General features: G+C 58.7%; 1 protein-coding gene across 2 annotated transcripts in view; it reads right to left on the bottom strand.

Moving 5' to 3' along the window:
• Window positions 1-8354: 8354 nt before the first annotated feature.
• Window positions 8355-22020, bottom strand: part of Snx29 (sorting nexin 29) — a 385059-nt gene continuing 371393 nt past the window's right edge. For both annotated transcript variants that reach the window (XM_027940802.3, XM_027940803.2), the window contains one exon: window positions 8355-11707. In XM_027940802.3, the coding sequence (XP_027796603.2) occupies window positions 11578-11707 (130 nt within the window). In that variant the 3' untranslated portion in view covers window positions 8355-11577. The remainder of the gene's footprint in view (window positions 11708-22020) is intronic.

The raw sequence follows: 22020 nt of genomic DNA, 5'->3' as shown, positions 1-22020 counted from the left end.
AGAGCTAAAAGCTGGACCTTCTTGTGAAAGTCAGTGTCCCCCAAGGTCGCAGGTCTATCCTTTAGAGGTTGTAATTGATGTCACTTGAGATGCCCCTAGCTACATGCTAAATGGTGCTGAGTCACACCTGGGGTCATTACTCCTGCTTCCTGCCTCCTTCACCTATCTTTTGCTGGGTGTTGGTGAGGTTGGTATTTTTTTTTTTTAAATCGGGATTCAGCCAACAAATTTTAGATGTTAATTTAGGATTTTTTTTTTCCATGTTATTTGAAAATATGTAACACAGTGGCCTGGGCCCTGGCCCCTCAGAACAGGCGCCACCGCTGCCTGATCTCTCCCATGTGATGCTGACTTTTCACTTGCAAGAGAGACAGGCGTTTCTATAAACCAACTTTCTAATTGAATGTCTTTGTTATAGAGAATCCAAAGCCGATAACGATGCAGGTGGGAAAGTGAGCTGGTGTGTAGGTCCGGGCTGAGGCAGTGAGAGCCTCCAGAGGCCATGCTATGGGTGTGACTCCTGTAACATGCTGTGGGTTTAGAGGAGGTATCCCCAGAGCTCCAGTGGAAGAGCTGCGGGCAGGCTGAGCACTGGAGTGACAGGTCCTCCCAGGGGATCGCTGGGTGGTGAGGAAAGGCAGGGGGGCGTGGAGGAGGTGAGCACTGGGGGTGCCTTCAGAGCACACATTTTGTATCCAGAAAGTGGAGGCCCTTTCTGCTTCCTGATCCTGTCCTGAGCCACGCCCCTCCGCCGCCACGCCCCTCCGCCGCCACGCCCCTCCGCCGCCACGCCCCTCCGCCGCCACGCCCCTCCGCCGCCACGCCCCTCCGCCGCCACGCCCCTCCGCCGCCACGCCCCTCCGCCGCCACGCCCCTCCGCCGCCACGCCCCTCCGCCGCCACGCCCCTCCGCCGCCACGCCCCTCCGCCGCCACGCCCCTCCGCCGCCACGCCCCTCCGCCGCCACGCCCCTCCGCCGCCACGCCCCTCCGCCGCCACGCCCCTCCGCCGCCACGCCCCTCCGCCGCCACGCCCCTCCGCCGCCACGCCCCTCCGCCGCCACGCCCCTCCGCCGCCACGCCCCTCCGCCGCCACGCCCCTCCGCCGCCACGCCCCTCCGCCGCCACGCCCCTCCGCCGCCACGCCCCTCCGCCGCCACGCCCCTCCGCCGCCACGCCCCTCCGCCGCCACGCCCCTCCGCCGCCACGCCCCTCCGCCGCCACGCCCCTCCGCCGCCACGCCCCTCCGCCGCCACGCCCCTCCGCCGCCACGCCCCTCCGCCGCCACGCCCCTCCGCCGCCACGCCCCTCCCTCACAGGAGTGTGCGTTCTGGGGGCAAGCTGGGAGGGGAGTGCGCGGTGGGTCTGGGGGGTGTGGGAAGGTGTTGCCTCCCCAACAGCCCCTTGCTCCTGTAGACGGGGGCCTTAGGGACGCTCAGGGAGGTGGCGGAGCAGCCACAGGCACAGAGAGGTCTTGGCCCAGCACTGTGGACCTGTTGGACAGGGCAGTCTCGGTTATGCGGAGCTGCCCTCTGCAGTGTAGTAGCATCCCTGGTCTCTGCCCACTCTTGGGTCCCAGGTGTGACAAAGCCATCAATGGATATTCCCAAATGTTCCTAGAAGACAATCTTCCTCCTGTTGAGAGCTGCTCTTCCGGAGGAAGAGTTTCTTGGGCAGCTGCGGCAGCCAATGCCAAGGCCCTGTGGCAGGAGGTAGAGCAGAATGAGGGGAGAAGAGGGAGACGCAGAGTCGGGGCTGCGGGAAGCCAAGCCACCGTGTGTCACTGTGAATTATGCACAGACGTCCCACATGGTCTTATGTTGAACATGTGCACTGGCTTCTGTTGGGTGTGTGCCAGGGGAGCTGCTGGCGGTAGGATGGTGCACGCAGCCCCAGGGACACGCGCAGCAGCCTCCCAAGAGGGTTTGTGGGACCCCGTTGCACCACGTCCTGGCTGGTCCTTGGTGTGTGCTTGTGGGGCCTTGCAGGAGTGGAGTGGGACTCGCTGCAGTGGTGGTGACGGCTCCCTGGTGACTGATGGCAGGTGAGCCATTTGCAGGTCCCCATCTGTGAAGGAGGGCTCCCAGCTGGCTTATTGCTGCCCTGTGGGCATCTGGACCCAGCGGTTCTGGGCTCACACACTGTAGACTTCCTGCCCTGGAGGTGTGAAGGCTGCTGCTTGGTCAGTCTCCTAACAGGACACAGGATTGTTACCACTGTCCCCTAGCGTCAGCCCGTTTCTGTAGACGGGAGCGCAACACAGTGCGGGCGACATCTCTGTTCGAGGTATCGCAGAGCTGGAGTGGGTGGAGGAGCCCGCTGGGCAGAGGCCTCGTGGAGGCTGTGGGGGGCGCTGCTGGCTTACCTGTGGGTGGCAGAGCTCCGCCCCTGGTGGACGCAGAATCAAGGCCTCGCTGGCTCTCAGTCAGGGGCTGTTCCCTGCCCCAGGAAAGAAGGCCGGGGCTGTGGGGCTTGATCTGGTGGCCCAGGAAGGGAGCTGAGTCTAGGGCAAGAGGCCCTGAGGCCACGGCCAGGTGGGCTGGGCTAGAGTCACTGAAAGGGGCACAGGGGACATTCTGGGAGGAGGGAAATGCTTCGTGAGGCTGTCACTGTGTGTGCCGCTATGCGCGACTCTGTGTCCCTCGGCAGTGCGCACGTGTGCGCGTCCCTTGGCTGTGCGCGTCCCTTGGCTGTGCGCGTCCCTCGGCTGTGCGCGTCCCTCGGCTGTGCGCGTCCCTCGGCTGTGCGCACGTGTGCGTACATTACTTGGGATGTTGCAGGGGCTTGGAGTGGACCCAGCAGGAGGGCCCTTGGGCTCTCCCGATGGGCAGGGGATGGGTTTGGCCAGCTCCTGTTCTTCCTGGGCTGCTGTAGAAGAGCGCGCAGTGACTCGACGTAGCAGTGGGTCACTCTCAGGCAGCTCCAGAGGCGAGAGGGTGGAAGAGGGGTGCAGCTGGGCCCCGCTCCCTCCAGGGCTCTAGGGAGGCCCTTCCCGCCCGACGTGTCCTGGCAAAGCCTGGCCTTCCTGGGCGTGTCTGCATCCTTCAAGTGGCCTCCACGGCATGTCTATGTCCCCTTTTGGATTTAGGGTCCCTCTGACATGGTGTGGCTTCATCTTAACCAACTACATCTTAACCAACTATATCTGCAAAACCCTTGTTTCCAGGTGAGGCCGATTCTGACGTTCCAGGTGGACCTGAATCCTAGGGGGACAGGGACACTCAGGCAGGTTTTGGAGGCTGAGTGGAGGGGACTTGGTGCGTTGGCTTCGGTGGGAAGTGGGGACAGAGGAAGGGAAGTTGCCTGTGACACTCCCCTGTGTCCTAGGGTCTGTATGGCTGAGATGCCACTTAGACATCGCTGTGGGTATCTGTGAATCCACAAATAGAGTTGGGAGGGTGTAGATGGTGACCATGCAGCAGGTTAGACCCTCTAGGGAGAGTGGAGACGGAAGAGGCCGGGCGCTGTCCTTGAGGTTTGACCTTGAGAGGTTTTGAAGGGAGGAAGGCAGAAGCCCCAGCATCCAGGGTACCGGCTGCCAGTTACGGTGGTAAGAGGTGTTGGGAGAACTCGGTTTTGCACTGCAGAGGTAGATCCGTTACTCTCTGCGTTCGGGAATCGCCACAGAAGCACCTGCTCAGGTCGCCTGGTTCATCTCACGTGGACAGGGAGACGCTTGCTTTTGGAGGAAGGAAAAAGCTGTTAGGGTGCTTGGGGAGAAAATTTCTGGTCTCGGGTTGATGTGGATTTTGCTCCTCCTCCTGGGGGTGGGTGTGTGTGTGTCCCACAAAAGCAGGCTCTCGAGGCAGCTCCTCTGCAGTGGCCCAGAACACTGTGGGTGCTCAGAAAGACTGCTGTCCTGTGAGCCCCACCTTGGAGGTCCCCAAGATGCCTCTCTGAGCACAGAAATGGGTCTTGTGAGTCTAGGATGCTCATGTGGCCAAGACGTATCCTGTCCCGTGGCTAAAGGCCGGGCCTGGTTCAGGGTCTGCTGTGCAGGCGTCCAGATCTGGATGAGGCGAGGGGACCCAACCTCACCCCATTCCTGGAGCACCTGCGAGGCCAGACATGAGCCAGGTGCAGCAGTGGACAGACGTGGACCCCAACCCTGACCTCCCGGCCATGACGTGGAGAGCCAAAGGCCAGCTGGCATCCTGGGGGCCTTCCAGAGAGATCTGCTGGTGAGAGTGCGGGTGTGCCCTTTAACCAGGGCAGAGGTGGGCCAGAAGGGCGGCCGTGGCTCATGGCTGCCGTGTCTGCAACAGGACGAAGCCAGCACAGCCCCGCCCTCCAGAGACCCAGCAGGGGCTGCCGCCCTAAGTAGGCTTCAAGACGGGCAGGTCAAGGGATCTCTGAGTCGCTGACGGGGGACGATGGTGGACCAAGAAGGCTTCTCTGGGTCCAAATTCCTTTCCCAAAGAACAAGGAGTGAGTGGGGCAGAGGATGGGAGTGGCCTGCGTGGGCAAGGCTCAGGGCGGGGACAGGTGAGCTGGGAACAGGTACGGGGCGCAGGGTGGGGACGGCCCCACCTGCATTAGGAAAGCAGGCTCGCTGGAGCCCGGGGGTGGGGGTGGTGGGGGGCAGTGGAGGGGCGGGGACCACGCCTGGACAGGTCCGGGGACTCCTGGGCAGTCCCTGGGGAAGCCTCTGCTCTGTCCCCTCCAGTGCCGGGGGCATCCCACACCAGGAGGGGGTGTTTCCTGCTCCTCCATCTGGTTTAGGGAGACGGGGACTTGAGTGCAAGACACCTCCCCCAAGGAGCTGAGGTGGGGACACCTCCCCCAAGGAGCTGAGGTGGGGACGGGGGTCATTGCTCAGGGAGACCAGAAGCTGAGGTTGGAGGTGGGTGGGATGGAAGCGCAGGGACCAACACCCTGGGCCTGGCTGAAGCACCTCCACAGCCCTCCCCAGGGGCGGGTTCTGGTGCCTCTGTTCAGTCACGGTGACAGGGCCCTCTGCCTGGACAGGCACAGGGTGCCGGACACTCTGCCTCCTCGAGCTGCCCGAGGCCTGGCTAATATTCTGGGGGGACGGCTGGCCATCCAGGTATCTGGTAATTGATGCCAGGTGTGGTGCAGCCACACACCCCTGACCCCATGAGGACAAAGGACACAGTGATGATGAGTGCAAGGAAGGACCTAGGACAGGCAGGAAGGGCAGGTGGACGGGTGGCATCCACGTCGGGACACCTGGTGCCAAGGTGAGCTGAGCGGATTCTCGCCTCCTTCCTAGGGGAGGCGCGACTCGCTGAGCTCTCGTTTCCTGGGGCCCACCACACCTGCTGGGGGAGGGGAGCCTCCTGGGGGAGGCCACGTCCAGGCTGGGACACTGCAGCCCGCGCCCTCTGCGATACCACCACTCCAGCAAGCCGGGCTCCTGGTTAGGTCTGCAGTGCTGTGTGGCCTCGGGCACGTGCCTCCGACTCTCTGGGCCTTGGTTTCCTCTGGTGTTGCTGTTGTCACAGCTGCTTGGAGCCTGGATGTCCCTTTGATAGATGATGAAGGGGAGGCTTTGGTGTCTCTCAGGACTGACTGGTCCTCGTCATTCCAGGCATGCACATGCCACGAGAGCTGGAGCACGGGGTAGGCCTCGGGTTGAGCCGTGGCACGTCCTTAGGCGCTCAGCAGACCCTGGCAGGTGTGTGCCAATTTCGCAGCTCAGGGCTCCATGGACACCGCGCACCAAGGGCCCTGCCTCTGGGCTCCTGTCCTGGGGGAAATGGACAGCTGCCCTCCCAGCCAGCAGGGAGGGGCCACCTGGACGAGGGACAGAGAGGTCAGGAGGTGGCTGCTCTCACTGGATGTCCCAGTATGGGGTGGGGTGGGGGTTCTGATGCTCCCCTGGGGATTCTAGCCTGGAGAAGGGCCTGGGGTCTGCTCTGGGGCTCTCGGTGCCACTCTCTGGGCTGGGTTTATGCCAGGTGGTGACGGGACTGTTTATTCTGTTGGAAATCACTTCTGTCCTCCCGGTGGAGTTGACCAGGAGGGGGAGGACTTTAGCTGGGTTGTGACTGGAGAGTGGCATGACCCCTATTAAAGGTCACATGGGCTCTGAGGGGAGGGGACCTACGGGACCTGATGGTGCCCTGTGGAGTAGGGAGGAGACGGGAAGTGGGAGGGAAGGGGCAGGGGGAGCCGGGGCATGGGCTGCTCTATAGAAAGGGGGGAGTCGGCTAATGGGCCTCGGGGCTCGGCGAGCTGGGAGATGGGCTGCTGGTCAGGCCGCTGGACGCGAGACTGAGGCTGACAGGCTGGGGTCGCTGGGCTGTGCCATTGCTACAGCAGCCACCGTCACCTCCTGCAGCGGGTGTGTCCAGCGCAGGCTGGGGCCGGTGTAAGATGCACAGGTTTACAGACTTAGAACCCCCGGAGAAAAATCCGCTCTGAAAACAGTGCTGTCAAAATGTGGCCCTGAGGGTTGAGTAAAATAGTCTCATGACACAGGGAGTTCTAAACGATACCTGTGGCTCACGTGACATTGCTGGGGACAGCAGTGGTAAAGATGGCACAGAGGTCACCCAGGATGGGTGTGGGACAAGAGCAGAGACCTGCGCCCATGGCCTGAGGCCAGCACCACCCTTGTGGCCCCAGGGACTGCAGAGGTCGGTGGGGGGCAGCTGAGAAGGTAGCAAGCCCAGAGCGCTGCCCTTGAAGCGGGCTTGGGGACACTTCCTCTGTGCTATGTGACAGCCTGGGTGCGTGGTGAGGGCTGGGGGGTCTCCAGGCATGAGTGCAGGGGTTCCAGATGCCTGGGGAGTCACGGTGGCTGCAGCCCGTGAACTGATGCTGGGGAAGTGGCGGTTGCAAGGATGTGGCATGAGGCGTTGAAGTGGGGGCAGCTGCCGTGGGAGCACTGGCCTCAGCTGCTGGGGACAGGAGCGAGTGGAAAACCGATTCCAGGAGGGCAGAGTTGCGGGTGAGAGGCCGAGCGGTGGCTGGGGCACGGTGGGAGGCAGCTGTCACCACCCTCGGGTTGCAGGCAGACGGCAGGAGGACTGTCTGCCTGTGTCATGGGAGGGACCCCTGCTGATGGCTCTGGGCAGATCCTCCCGGGATGCCCCTCCTCCCTACCCGCCTTGGGGACTGTACCCAACCTAGGGACTTTGGAGGTCACATTCCTGCTGCAGCTTGTGGCTTTCAGGATGAAGGTAGTGTGAAACGGGGAAATGGAGAAAAAGGGGTTGACAGAGGGAGAAAGAAAGGTTGACGGGGAGGGGAGAAAGAAGGGAACTCTGTGCCCAGCAGAGCGCCATACTGGGCAGTGGCTGGGAGCAGAGTCCCTGAGCAGCCGAGGACAGTTTGCTCAATACCAGGCTGGAACTCAAGGATGCGGGAGCCTGGGATCAGCTGGGGTGTGGCCAAGGTGACCCAGGCTGTGCAGGACAGAGCCATCCCTAGGTGTTCATCCACCTGGGACTGGGTGGCTCAGTCAGCACTTGGACACCTCCTCGGCTCAGAGGACAAGCGCCCACGGTGCTGGGCAGTGGAAAGTTCTGGAAGTAAGCGGGGAGCTACAGGGCCTGGCATGGCACTCACACCACCCACCTCTGGACTCCGCCTTTGCCCTCCACCTCCAGTGTTCCTGGGCTCAGGGCTGCCTACAGGGACACCCTAGTGGCCCTGGGTGAGGACCCTCCGTCCCCTCATCCCCTTGGGCAGCTCTTATCCGGAGAGCCTTCCCTGGCTGTGACTGGTATGAACTTTGAAGCCCAGGTATTTAGGGAGGGGCACAGGGCGTGGCTTTCTCTTCCTCCTGGTCCTGGGTTAAAGGCCACTTTGCCCAAGAGGACTCCCAGGTCTAGCTCCTTGGCTCTTGGCCACTAGTGGCTAGAGACCAGGGACTCCACCAAGCAGGCTGCAGTGCACGGGCCAGGCCAGCAGTGCAGGGGTTGAGGCCTGGTCTGAGAGAGACCTCTGCCCCGCTATTCTTTCTCCAATTGCTGTTTATCCTTTGGTATTAACTTGGTGCCATCTGAAACAACAACAACAAAAAAAACAACTTTGTCCCTCTGCCTCACCATGAATGTACGTCTAACACAGGGGGGGTCCCTTTTGGTCTTGATCCCTGCCCTGTGCCCAGTACCTGGTATACAGTAGGTGCCTCGTACTTACGATTGCTCCTGTCCACTCAGATGAGGAGGGTTTTGTTTTCTTGGAGTGGAATTTTGATCCTTCAGCTCCACCCAGTGACATGGTAACTCTGGGATTTTATTCCATTTAATTCAAGCAAAATTGGGATGAGTTGACAGACTCTGGCTGTCACGTGGACTGGTGAGGGAGCTTTCTCAGGATGTTTGTTAGCAGTCCACCTCAACCTTGGTGGCTGATAAAGAGCTGAGACATCAGAGTGAGCATGTGACTTACAAAATGTCGCCATTTTTATTTTGTCACTGTAAAGAGGTTTAATCAACCAGATTGTAACAAAATTACCACAGCTTATTCCAAAAGAAAATTTTAATACAAGAGATTTTAGAAAATTAAACATTTTTGTTTAAAAATTCTATCGTGTAAACCATAACGTAAGAGGGTAGTTAGGAGCCTGCCCACCGAGGCCCACTCTGTGCCCTGGTCACCTCTGCCCAGGCTCGGGGGCCCAGGGTCTGTGCTCAAGACTCCTCTGTCAGGGCCAGGTGAGGCCCACCCCCCATGCCCAGGCTGCGGTGGTCACGCCATCCTTTCTAGGTGACTGAGATGATGAAAGGCCAGTTAGTTCCTCTGCCACCCTCGGAATCCCCGCTCTCCAGGCAGAGAACCGGGGATGGCCTGCATGGGTCAGCTAGTGGCTTCCAAGCAGGGTGGGACACGGGCAGTGGAGGGAAGCAGAGCCCTGGGCCTCCAGCGGCTTCTAGTGGGTGTCCCCGTGGCACAGGTTCGCCCACTTTGAGAGAACGTGGATTTCTCTCCTAATACAACCTTCAGGTCCAGGGAGGCCTGTTGAACTTGTAATAATTGAGGGACAGAACTTTGAGCCCCCAAAATTGAGACGTGGCTGTCGCGAGACACACGGGGGAACCGGAGCCCTTCGAGGACTGGGGCGAGCTGTGGGGTCTGGTCTGCTTGGAGCTAGGAGCCTGAGGGTGCACCTCGTTCCTATGATCCAGTAGCCGAGGCTTTGTTACAGAAACATTAAAATGAACTTTTTGGCACAGAAATGTTAGATAAAATATACAGTGCTACCTTTGTGCAGGATTAGCTGATCGGAATAGCAAATATTTAACATTAGCTTTATGATGTAATGCACAATATGTTGAAAAACGTTCATTACAACAGACCTTGTTCGTAAGTGGGTGCCAAGGGCCCGGCCTTGTCCAGGGTGAAGTGCTGAGCTGTCGGGACAGTTATTGCCTTTGGGGTTGAGACGCGAGCGTGAGGCTCTCCTGGGACGCCCCCCCCAGCCAGGCTGCCTCATGGGGCACCCCCCCAGCCAGGCTGCCTCATGGGGCAGGGATGCCAGTGGCCAGGTCTTTCTCGGGCAGGGTCTGGCCCATCAGTCGCACACCAAAGCCAGAAGGTGCTGCTGGAGCCAAGGGGGGGGGGGGTCCAGAGGCTGACGGTGCTGGGGAGGGCGTTTAGGGGGACCCCAGAGAACAGGGCCTGGCCTTCATGGGACAGGTCAGCTGGTGTCTCTAGGCTGCAGACAGGTGGAGCAGGAACATGGCCTGCAATGCTGTGACCCCATCCTCAGAGTGACAAATTGTCCCATGCAGAACTGAGAGAAAGCAAGGGCCCCAGATTCGGGCATCGGGAAACGCAGCCCACAGCTGCTGTGCAGGACCCACCGGGAGGACGGTGGTCATCCTTCCTATGCGTGTGTCCGGCTGGCACCAGGTAGGCCTCTGTTATCAACCAGACAGAATGGTGGCAGGTGGGCTGCTGTGCCTTTAAAAAACAGGCGACGAAAGCTCAGAGTTCAGTGGGGGTTACATGTGCGTTGAACGCCTGTGAGGGGATGACTGCCATTCCAGGGCTTCCAAGATCAGAAGAGGGGGGCAGATCGCAAACCATGGGATTCCCGTAGCCTTTGGGCACATCCTCTTACAATTCACGTCGTGGAGAGCTGGACCCACTTTCCATGAATAATTAAAGGACAAGCACACAGTTGACTGTAGCTCTCGGGCGATTTTTTTGAAGTTCATGTGCAGAATGTTGAAGGAGGTTCCTGGTGGAGTGGCTGGGGAGAGCGAGGCCAGTGCACTCCTTGCCTGCTGATCGGGTGTCTGAGGAGGGTCCACCCTATGGAACACAGCAGGACAAAGAAGCCATCTCGGCGTAGACCCCCTGGTCAGGGGGGATGGTGGACAGACAGTCCTGCAGCCAGCCCCTGCCCTTGAGGGCTGTGTGTTCGTTCACAGGGGCCAGGACTGCTCTGCTCAGTGAGGCCGCGTACGCCAGCAATTCTGGCACCTGCAAGCTGACGGCAGGGCCCCACCAAGCCCTCGGCTGCCTCTTGCTCTGCTGGGCATGTTGATGGCTTCCCTGTCCGCACTGGGGACCCTGCCACAGGAGTCTTCTGGGTGATGCTTCCTTAGGAAGTGCTCTGTGCTCACAGCGGTGGCTCATTGAGATTTCAGCCAATGAACTGAGAGGGTTCAAGCACAAGCCCACAGTGGCCTTGCATGACCCCTCCCTCGCCTGTCATCCATGCAGGCCACGATGGCCCAGTGGGCACGGGGCCACACACTCTAGCCCAGCCCTCGCACAGGCCCTCAGTGCGGAGGTGCCATGATTCTGAGGTGGAGCCACCTGACCCAGGCTGGCAGAGGACCGAGGGGGCTGCTGCGCTGGTCATCCTGCTCCCTGTGACAGGAGGGACAAGGGTTCCATTCCCACTGGAAGGGGACAGATGGCGCCTCACAAACTGTCTTTGGGGAACAATCATGATCTGTTCAGGTGCCGTTTACAGATGGATCTGGGTCTGATAAACCTGCACTGGTCCCCCAAGCCAGGTCCATGACCTGAGGCCAGCAGTGCCTGGCCAGGCCTGGGTTGGAGGTTCGGAGCCCACACCCAGCCCGACGAGCTGCATCGTGGCCTCAGGGTTCCTAGGTGGTGCTGCTTCCTGCAGCCAAGCACCCAAGTTCAATGTCACCGGTGGCTCCATCACAGTCTGCGGGAATGTCTGCCCACAGGAGTGATACCACCGGGGTGTCCAGTGACCACTGATGGAGGGTAACAGAGCTCTGTCTGTCCAGAGGGTACAGCCAGGTGGTCAGGTTCAAAAGAGGCCAATTCCCTCGTGGGAAAGAGGCTCGGGTGGTTTCTGAGGGGACTGCCTGTGGAGCCTGGGCACTGTGCATTCCACCTGGGGACCCCCAGCCCGAGCAAGGAATAGGTGGCTTTGCTGCCCTTGGCAAGCAGTGGCCACGTGTGCCAGTCTGTCCAACGAGGAACCGCCGCACTCTCAGGACAGGGGCCTGGCAGCTCTGAGACTGACCAGTTTAATCAGGGTGGCATGTGGCCGGCAGGAAAGGTGTGCTCTCTGGGTTGACCAGGTGGACGTGGTCATCACTCCAAAGCGTCAGGCCAGCTGCCGTGGCCAAGTCAGGGACAGAGTGGCTGGGATCTGGATTCTGCTGAGGTCAGAGGTCACCGCTCTGGGGCTCCACGTTGCGCATCTCCCTGGGATGACCACGGGACAGCTTGGGGAAGCGGGAAGCCGCTTTGGGCCGGCTGTTCTTGTTCAGGGGCTCTCCGGGAGGGGTGATGTCACTGTAAGACAGGAGGAGAATCGGATGGTTAGGGGCTCACAGGCATGGGGGGGACAGCCACTACTCAGCTGAGTGGGGAAATGGGACGTTGAGTGCTATGACACTGAGGATCCACCCAAGCCAGCTGTGTGTCTGAGCAGGCTCATGAGGCCACATTCTGGACCCCATTTTAGGGTCATGAAGTAATGCAACCACCTTGATCTCCCAGCAAGGGCACGTTTCACAGCCAAAGAGGAGAAACTTCTCTGGAAAACATGTATTTAAGGTCATAAAAGATACGTAGCAAGAGACAGGACCCACAGGAGGGGACACTGATGTCACCAAACGCCTACCCAAAAGGATGGCCTGCAGACAGGAACCTGCCGCCTTTGCAACCCCAAGGGTAGTTACGACTCGGCACTGGAAGAACGCGCTAACGCACAGTCTGGTGGGTGTGGCGCCAGCAGCTCCTGCTGAGTCCAGCTGCAGGATTGTCATTCTCTTTGCCATCAAGGCTCTTTAGTTTTGTGAGAAAGGGAGACACTGGGGGGGGAGACGGGGCTGGTCAGGGGTGACCTCTCCCACGAGCTGACATCTGAGCTAGGGTGTGAACTCGAGATGAGGGTGGACTTAGCCACAAGGTCTTCTGGTGGAGCGAGAGGGTCTGCAAGGTGGGGGTGGTCCCGGCAGCAGAGCGGTGGTGTACATGTGACCCAAAGATGGTATCAGAGGAAATTCGTTGAACAGTGGACAGAGTGAAGATGGAGATGGGGTCTGGGAACCACTGATGTGTTCTAATCCCTGCTCCGGTGGGTGGCACTGGACTCGGTGATGCCCAGAGTGGCTTCAAGGTCACGTTGACTGTGGCTCTGAAAGCCCAACAGGCCCATCCCCTGTTCCTTACCTTGAATCCACAACCCCGGCCCAGCCTCCCGCGCTGCCCTCCAGGCCCGCAACAGTGCCACTGGCTCCTGGGAGTGCCCAGCGCCCCAAGCGCCAGGCCTGTCTGACTCAGGCCGCCTCCTGTGTGGTCCCTCAGCAGCCCAGAGCTGATCCTCAGGAGAGCTCTGGCCGTGTTTGTAACCCAAACCTTTACAACACGAGCCTCCTGTGGACTGGGGCTGTCTGAGTTTCCACAGGGTCCTGCACCCTCAAGATCAGATCCCAACAGTCCCCTTTCAATACGGCTGGCGATTCTGAGTGTCCTCCACAGGTTTCCTCCCAGAAAGTGGGACGCCTTCTACTTGAAGGGTCTGCTCATCACAGACACAGCTCCCGCTCACAGGGGAGATATGGCAGGAGACCTCCCCGCCCCCTCCTTATCTCGGCTCTTCAGCTGCTCTGCACTTTTTGAAACAGACCCCTTCATTATTTTCAGGAATAGGTAGCTCAGAAAGTGGTGCAAAGTCGAAAAGTGAGTCCGCCCCACCCTGTCCTCCAGGCAGCCAGAGCTATCATCTGAAAAAAAATCTCAAAGAATCTTTCTAGAGCTATCTACTGCGCCCAGGAGCGTACATGATAGAGTGGATGGATAGGATACTTACTGATTGATTGTCCTTTCTAAAGACAGGGGAGTATTCGCTGCTGCGACTTCTCCCTCCTGTGATGCAAGCATGGAGAGCTGTCACTTCAGAGATCGACCGTGTCATTCTGGTGCCAGGGTTGGCAAACTTTAAAGGGCCAGAGGTAAGTGTTGTAGGCTTGGGGACCACCTGGTCTCTGTTGGAGCACTGTGTGTGAGCGGGAGTGGCTGTAGCCCAGTAGCGGGTGGAAGGCAGGACTTGGCCAGCTATCTAACCCCTGGGCATTAATCACAGCTGTATGACCACACGGTACCAAGGAGGCGAGGCCGCACCCTGCTCCTCACCCCCAGGTCAGGCTAAATGCTGGACAGACCTTGCTTGGCGACTCCTTCAGCCCAAGCAGCATCCGGAACACTAGCACGCCAGGCGCTAGATCCACCTTAAGTGGGTTCTCTAGAGCTGGGTGCAGCCCTCAGTGTGGTGCAAGGGAGGCATCGGGCTGGGCGTCCCAGGCGAGGCCCTGTCTCCACCCCTCACCACCATGCTGACTTGAGTAAGCGGCAGACCTCCACCTCTGAGCTCTTCCCTCTGCTGTACACCCAAGACCTGCCCAGCTGACCTCGCAGCTGCGGGCCCAGTCCCTGCCCACCACCCCTCTCTTGCCCCACTCTTTTCCTGGTCCCCTTCACAGTTGCCAACCCAACCTGTGCCTGGGGTAGAGTTGGGATCGCCTAGTTTTCTGCCACCCTGGAGCCAGGCCCTGCCTGTCGAGTGCTATGTAGTCTCCCCAAGCCCCTGGCACAGCAGGTGCTGCAGGCCCCACACCCAGGGCCCAGGAAGACGGGTCCAGGCTCTGCTGGAGCCCCTCTGACTACCTCGGGTTCCTGCCGAGTTGGGACTAGAGGATGTGCCTGGTGTAGCTTGGAGAGGGGATACTGGATGGTGAGTGTGTGAGGCTTAAGGGAGGGCTACCAACCGTGCCACATAGAGGGCCTCATGGCACCAATCCTAGAAGAAATGCAAACTATAGTGGACTGTCCTCTGAGATGGCGGCCTTAGAAAGTGTGGGACCACCACTGAGGACTGGATGGCAGCAGGCAGGGGAGCTGGCAGGATCGGGTTTCCCGTGCCGCTGGGTACAAGTCACCCGGAGCCTTCAACCCCAGTTGGAGGTCACGGGTCCAAAACAGGCCTCACAGTGCTAAAATCAGGGTGACAGAGGGTATGCAGGGCCCAGACGCAACCAGAAGGCACAGGTGTCCTGGGCAGCCTCCTCCCTGTGTGGCAGGGTGAGGTCTAGGCCTGGTGCCATGCAGGCCCACCCTGCGGCCACCCCTTTGTGGGGGAGCATTTAACCCTCCTGGTCACCTGCTGGGATTGAAGGATATCAACCCCATCTCAGGCCAAGAGGCCGAGTGTGGGGGGACCTGGCCCAACCCTTCAGTGTCCCACCTGTGACCTGTTGAGGGCGCCTCCTCACAGGATTGGGCCTCTGGAGCCACAAGTTACTGCTTAATTACTTACTGGATGTGGGTTGAAGAGTGAGCCCCTCCTCCCACACTGCCATGTCAGGGGTCTAAGGCACCAGGCTGTGGCTTCTCTCTTCCTGCCACGATTGCCTGTTGTAAATTGTAAAGATGCCAATTGTAAAGATCCCTTTTCTTAGGGGGCAGGAGAGAGTGCTGCTGTCTGGTCACATCGCACCTTGGCCACTCACCGTCTGTAGGCTAGCAGGGCAGGATGTTCCTTTCTCTCCTTCCCAAGAACATGTGACTGGAGGTGCGACACCTAGTCCAGACGCAGTGAGCACGCATCCCTGGTAAACGTCTGTCGTGTTATCAGCTGGACCCTGCGCTCCCTGGCGACATCTGTAGCTCCCCTTACACCCCGAGGACAGCGGGAGAACTCTGACTTCTCTGGGCCTCCAGTTACTCTCGAGTTACTGGGACTGGCTATCACACCTCGGGTTCCTTGTTGCCCAAACTGAGTAACGGTGACCACCCTCTAAAAACTTGTGAGGAACTGAGCTGGAGTACGTACAGCATCTAGCCGGGTATGGGCGCAGCACCTGCAGTGAGGCCCGGGCCCTGGGGGGCCTTCCCAGGTCATCCGTCTCGGGGACTCTCTGCCCCACTCAGGGCCATGGAGGGGTGCTGCAGCAGCAAGGCCACACTCTAGCCACCTGCCCCCTGGCTCCTGAAATGCCACACCAACAGCCCTGAGACTGAAGGTGGGGAAGGGCCTCCATGGTCACTCCCAGGGTCAGACGGGGGCCTTTCTCACCACCAATGGCATTTCCCAAGAAATACTGATCAGCTTCATCCTCAGCCCAACCTGTTCAACTGGCACAGCCCTGAAAACATGCTGATGTCACCTGGGGGCCCGGCCCAGTTGAAGCCTAGGAGGACACAGGCTTGGCCCCAAGATCCATGCTTGAACTTGGTAGCACCTCCCGTTGCTGCCTCAAGGAACCTGTCACTCAGCTAGGAGGTGCCCATACTTCTGCTCTCCCAAGAAAGATGCCTTATTTCCTCTCATTCACTGCAACTCCCACACCTGCTCAGGTGACAGTGCTGCCCCCACCTTGGAGGTAAGGGAGGTGAGGGGGATACAGTTATCATAGGCGTCTGGCTACTTGGTGGAAAGTCCAGTATCTTCCCTCCTGCCTGGGCTCAGCCAGGCCTGTCCTGATGTCAGCCTGCTTTTGAGAGTGCGGATGGCGAGCCCCGGCGGGTTGTGCTCTCTACAGCTGCGCCTTTGATACCTTAATGGCTCAAAAGGCACAATGTGGCCCCAGGAGAGACTATCAGGGGGAGACCTGATGGTGTTTACAGGGCGAGGGGGCGTTCTCAAAGCTGCCTTGCTAGGGTGGCCCTGGCCTGGAGCTTTGCACTCTTGGGCTATCTGTCCCCAACCCTCTGTGCACCAGCCACCCCCTCATGGATTCCAGCATGGCGGGACAGCATCCCCCAAAGCCCCACCACTGGTCCCAAGCCTGCAGTGCAGCTTTCCCCAGTCCTCACTGGCCCCTGGCCAAGGTGCAGAAAGTGTTCGAGGCTGGAAAGGCCTGGACCTCATGTTGCTGCCTGCAGCACCTTCGCCTGTGGCTTCTGGGGCCCCGTTTGTGCACCGTCTTCTGCCAGCTCCTCCTGTGTTCAGTCCTAGATCCCTCACCAGGCCTGTGGCATGACAGGGCCCCTGTTCATGGGCCCAGCCTGCACCTCTGTGCCAGGCTCCAAGGCCACTCGATGGCTCTGGGGGACTGACGGGCATCTCTCAGTGCAGCGCCTCAAGGCCACCTCTCACACCCGCCCCTGCAGTAAACAGCAGCTCTGTTCCTCATGCCAACACTGGGAACATGTCCCAGACTCCTCACATCCCCACTGAGCAGATCTTGTTGGGCCTGCCTTCAGAGTGCAGCGGGTCACGGCCCAGCCCTCCCAGCCTGGCCAAACACCATCCTGTGACTGTTTCTTTCTCCTCCTCTGGGGCTGGCAGGGTGCCCCCTTGACCACAGATTGCATAGGACGTGAGTGTCCTCGCCAGCCTGGCTTCTGCTGTCTCAGGCAGGCTGGGCACTGTCGGGGCCTTGGCATTGGTGCGCCTCTGCGTGCCCCAGTCCCCCGGGGTCTTCTCCAGCCCCCACTTTTTCTCCACAGCAATCGCCACCTGACACCCAGGGCCTCCTGGCCATTTCCTACTCTTGAACTCGCAGTGTTCGAGATGGGGTGACGCCCACAGCAGGTGCCTTCCTGGTAAGCACCACGGGGGGGCAGTGGGGTTCAGGCTGCCTCCCTGCTCGTTCCCAGAGAACCAAACGGGCAGGGTCTTAGCTTTTAGTGTTTAGACTGATTTTCATGTATTTTTGAAAGCTAATCCTAATGGCTTATATGTAAAAACTTCCTTTGGTAAATGTACTTGCACAAAGGTAGTTACTTAAATGTCTCTAATTTTATCATGTTTTGTTAATTTTCCAGTCAAAACAATAGTTTTTAATCACAGTGGTTCTAGACGTATCAGGAAACACACTTCTCCCTAGTAATTGTTTATAATTATCGATCGATCAACCCAGAACTCCCCCCATTATCCTTCCTGGGTTGAACAATCCCCCTCTGGTGTCCTGTTTCAGGTTAGCTGTATCCAGCTGGGTTATCTCTGCCATTTTGCAAAAATGGACAGGTCACCCTGCCCTCTGCACCTCAGCCACAGACTGAGGACTCGAACCCAGAAGTGCCCCACACTTTGTGCACTGAGGTTGGTGGGGTCGTGGCATCAGGCTCTTTATACTCACTCCGCCCTGTGGTGCCAGAGTAACAAACACCAAAGTGTCAGGGCCCTCGGACTACCCAAGACTGAGTTCAAGGACAGAGCAGAAGTTGCAGTGACACAGGAAGGGGCCACGTGTGGGCAGCTGCTAGAAGCTGGAGAAGGCTCCAGAAGGAACTAGCCCCGCCTCAGCCACTAAACTTGACACAATGACAATAGAGAATTAGACAGAAAAAACCATCAGAAGAGCCGTGGTCCCAAGAAGTGGGACAGACCCCCCAGTGCTCCTCTTCCTCCTGTCCCCTCTCCACTGGCCCCACATGGGCTCATTTGTGGGAAGTATGTGAACCTTGACCCTAAGCTAAAGTTAACTCAAGTGAGGCACAGAGCTGGGTGTAAAGTTAAAATATTCAGGAGAAAGTCTGTGCCCTGGTTTAGGCAGTTTTTTTAGACATGACATCCAAAGCAAAATCCAGGCTGAAAGACCGTACCTGACAAAGGACTTGAACTTCCCAAACTTAACTGTGTGAAATGGGCAGAAGACATGGACAGAAAACCCGAGGGGCAGGCCCACGAGGGGCAGGCCCACAAGGTGCTGCCCGAGGAGACTAGTGCCGCCTCCTGCGTGACTACAAAGAAACACCGAGGATGCAGAGCAACAGTGTCCCACTGCTCGGGGGGCACAACGTCACTGTCACTCTGGCCCACAGAGCTTGCCAGTCACCGTTTACCCAGTGACCCAACACCCCACTCTCTAGGAAAATGAAAAATCTAGCAACCTCTACTAGCAACATCACGTCTTGTGAATGGAAAAGCTGCGCTGCCTCCACTCATGGACTCCATGCCTGACCCGCCCTGCAGCCTAGGGAACTCCCAAAGGAACCATGCCGAGGGCAGGAGGCCATATACGATCCGTGGATGCTCCATTCTTGGAAAGACAGAGCCCAAGGATGCAAGAGGGCGAGGATGGGGCTGGAGAGGTCCAGCAGAGGCAGCTGCCCACACCTCTGCATGGGCACTGAGAAGAGCTGGACAGGCAACTGAAGGTGGATTCCTGCAAGTCAGCCTGAGTGTTTAGAGTAGAGGCGAGCAGCCCTCTGACCAGCCCTGTTCCGGAGGCTGGGCCCCTGGGCTCTGCTCATGGCTCTTCCCTCCACAGGCAATGTCACTGCCATGTCACATGCCCATAGGCACCCTCCTGCAGCTGTCTAGGACAAGCCACTGGTCCGTGGTGACCCCATCACTCCCTCACCCACCTGTCATTTGTTGCCATGTGACTCTGAGGTGCCCTCCCCGGTTTGAGTGGGCTGCCCCTGATTTCTGCTCTACGTGCCCAGGGCAGAGGCAACTGGGAGTCGGTAGCCAGGATGAAGGCCCGCTGGCTGTCCACTCTGCCCAGTCGAGGCTGGCCAGGAGCAGCATGGGCAACATGCCAGTAGCTGACTGATCACCCAAGAAGGCAAGTGCTCTGTTATTGCCCTAGATGTCACTTATCGAGTGTGAAATGGCGTTACCCATGGAGAAGAAAGCCATTGTAATTTGCTGGGACAAGAAGTCAGTCTGCGGAGGGCAGCCAGCCTGCTGTGCGGGTGGCCACGCCTCTAACTTGCTTCCCTTTCTTCAGACGACTTTCGGCTGTTCTCGTGTAAGACACAGGACAGGGTGGGCCGTGGGACCATCTCCCTGCAACTCGGCCTTTAGGGGTAAAGTGACTGCAGTGAACACTGCTTCCCCTTGGAAGACACCTGCTAGGTGACACTTTTCAGGATTCTCTCCACAAAACTGTAAGGTCTTTGCCACAAGCTCCCTTTTATAGATGGGATACTGTGGCAGGGGGCCAGGTCTTCAGGCTGATGGGTAACAGGATTGGCATTTGAACCCGGAGCCTGACTCAATCTTGCCTTTTGTGTCACGTGGCTGTTTGAATGCTACCAAAAATTAATGACAACCCAGGCTTATCTGTTATGATCAAATCGGACCATCTGCACCCTGACCAGTTACTGAGGAGAAAAAAGGGCCTCTGTGAGGGAGACAGGGAGACTTGGCAGCCTGGTCGCTGGGAGTGAGGGCTTGGCAGAGGGATGGCATTGTCCAGACCTCTGAGCCTCTGCCTCCCTAATCAGCTTGCTGCTCCCTGGGGACACACGGAGAGATACTTGGTCTCTTGATGTCTCCAGGAGCGTGCCTGCCAACACCTCAGAATGAGCACCTCTGACCTGTCTCTAAGGAACCCAGAAGACAGAGCTGTGCCACTCCTGCAAATGACAAAAGGAATCGTCCTTACTGCTGCCAGAGCTGACCTATCCGGAACTCGCCACGGGCCTGTGGTTTAGTGCTCCAACCTTCTGCCAGGGCCTGTCTCCAGGCACGTTTTACAGATGAGGAAACAGAGGCCCAGCTGCTGGGAAGAATCTGAGATCAGCACATGGCAGGTCTGAGTCGAGCCCCGTCTACAGCCCTCCCCTCGTCACTCATGTCAAACGCCCACTGTCCCCAGTCATGACAGCAACTTCTCAACCCATTCCAGATGAGCTGGTGGGGAACACACGCCACCACTGCAGGCCCACAGTGAACAAAGCAGCGCACACGGGACCCCTGCTCCCTCCCAGCAGCTGCTCCCACAGATGGCTAGCAGGGCAGAGTCCTGAGGCCAAACTGCCTTCTTTCTGGACCAGGTAGATGGATAAAGGAGGGGCTGCTGGTCACCTGGGTCCCCATCCCCCCAGGCCATAGCCTCTGGAGTCCCTTAACTGGCCCCAGTCCCACCTTCCAGCAGTCTTACTCTAGAAGTTGACCCCAAAGGGGGGGTGGTGGTGAACAGGACCATGGACAACACCAACCAGCAGCCACAACAGGGGGCTTTAGAGCTGATGGTGGCAGGCCACCCCAGAGTGCCTCCCCAGGAGAGGCAGCAGGTCAGGTGAGTGACAGTGCAGAGGACCACACTTGAGCTTCTAAACTTGGAGACTGCCACCGTTAACATGGTTCAGAGCGCTCTGTTGCATGATGACGAGGCCTGGGCCCCACATCAACCCCACTGACACTCCCCTCTGTACCCTATCCCCATGTGACACCATGGCTCAGCCACTTCACTTTGAGGCTCATTTTTCACAGCTGAGAAAAGAAAAGCACCGTGGAGTCAGGAGGACTTCAGAAGAAGGCTCCTGACCTCACTCCTCTGGAACCGGGCAGGGCCAGTGACCTCTTCTCCCATCTCTTGCCTGATGGCAGAGGCCCAGGGGACACAGCTGCTTTTTACCAGATCCAAAGAGTCAGCTTCTGTGGCTAGAGCAGCCCTGGTCCATGGTTCCAAAAGCTGCCCACAGATTAAACTGCCCCTGTGCAAAGCCAGGGCCAGCAGCCCTGCAGCCTCAGCCAGCGAGCTCTGGCACGGGCCTAGTAGGGGGAAGCCTTGTCCGTCCCCACCTGGGCCTTCCCCAAGGCAGCCAGGCCTCAGCTTTGCTGTCCTGGATGCCTTGCTCTCTGCTGGGATTTCCCCCTCCTCCTAGGGATTTTGAATGACAGCAGCCCCTGAGCTGGGAACTATGACTCCAAACCTCTGTACTTTCCAGGTCTGCCTTTGGGGCCACAGAGTTGGCATGAATCGGTGAGGTGGCCAAAGGAAGGGACCAGCTGGAGCAGAGGCCAAACCAGGGCACGCTCGTCCCACTGAAAGTCATTCACACTTATTTCCCAACCGTCCACACGAGATGGTCCGCTCATGTCAGCCATCTTAAACAGCACCTGCACTCCCTCCCCACACTGGGCTATGCTGAGTACCCCCGAGGCGCTCCACAGTCCACAGAAGCAATGGGAGCCAGTTCCTGAACAATGTCATTGCTGTTAGCAGAGATTTGCAAGGCCAAAGGTCTCAGCTTGGACGAACCCTGGATGAGCACAGGTTGGGCATTCCATCCCTGAGCTGAACTTCACCTGTTCACTGCGCGAACACAGCAGTTCACATTTTTGGAAAAAAAAATACAACAAATTCAAGTGCGGTGGCAGTGCAGCTGTGGAAGTCGGACCGCATTTCCTGCTGAAATCCCACTGGAACTTTGCCTCCCACCCCAACTTCCTCTCCCCCTTCAAGGAGCAGGGTGACTGCCCAAGGAAGAATGACTCTGCAGAAACTCAACACTAAATGACAGCTCCTCAAATCATGGACGCCATCGCCCATTTGCAGTCCAGTCCTGAAGGACGACTCGCTGGAGGACAGGACCCCTGCACACACAGTACCTGACCTTCCCCTTGGGATGTGCTTACAGATGCACGTTTGCAGGGTCTGCCTTTTCCCCAAGCACAGGCCAACACGATCAAAGTGGGCGTCTCAACAGAAGAGGGTGCTGGGGGTCGCCACTCATCTCCATTTTGGGAAGTAGACTCTGGTACGCTCCTGAGTCACACCGATACAGTCCCCAGTAGAAATGAAGTGGCCCACTTCCCACCATCCTACCTCCCAATTCAGCTGCTGGCATGGACAAGGCAGGCAACGGGAGACCCAGAGGTTGGGGGTGGGTAGAATTCAACCTGCTGCTTCCACTCTGGT

Source organism: Marmota flaviventris, chromosome 19, assembly GCF_047511675.1.
Source record: "Marmota flaviventris isolate mMarFla1 chromosome 19, mMarFla1.hap1, whole genome shotgun sequence".
NCBI classification, from domain to species: domain Eukaryota; kingdom Metazoa; phylum Chordata; class Mammalia; order Rodentia; family Sciuridae; genus Marmota; species Marmota flaviventris.
The sequence above is the reverse complement of the archived record's forward strand: the minus strand, read 5'-3'. Positions and strand labels throughout refer to the sequence as shown.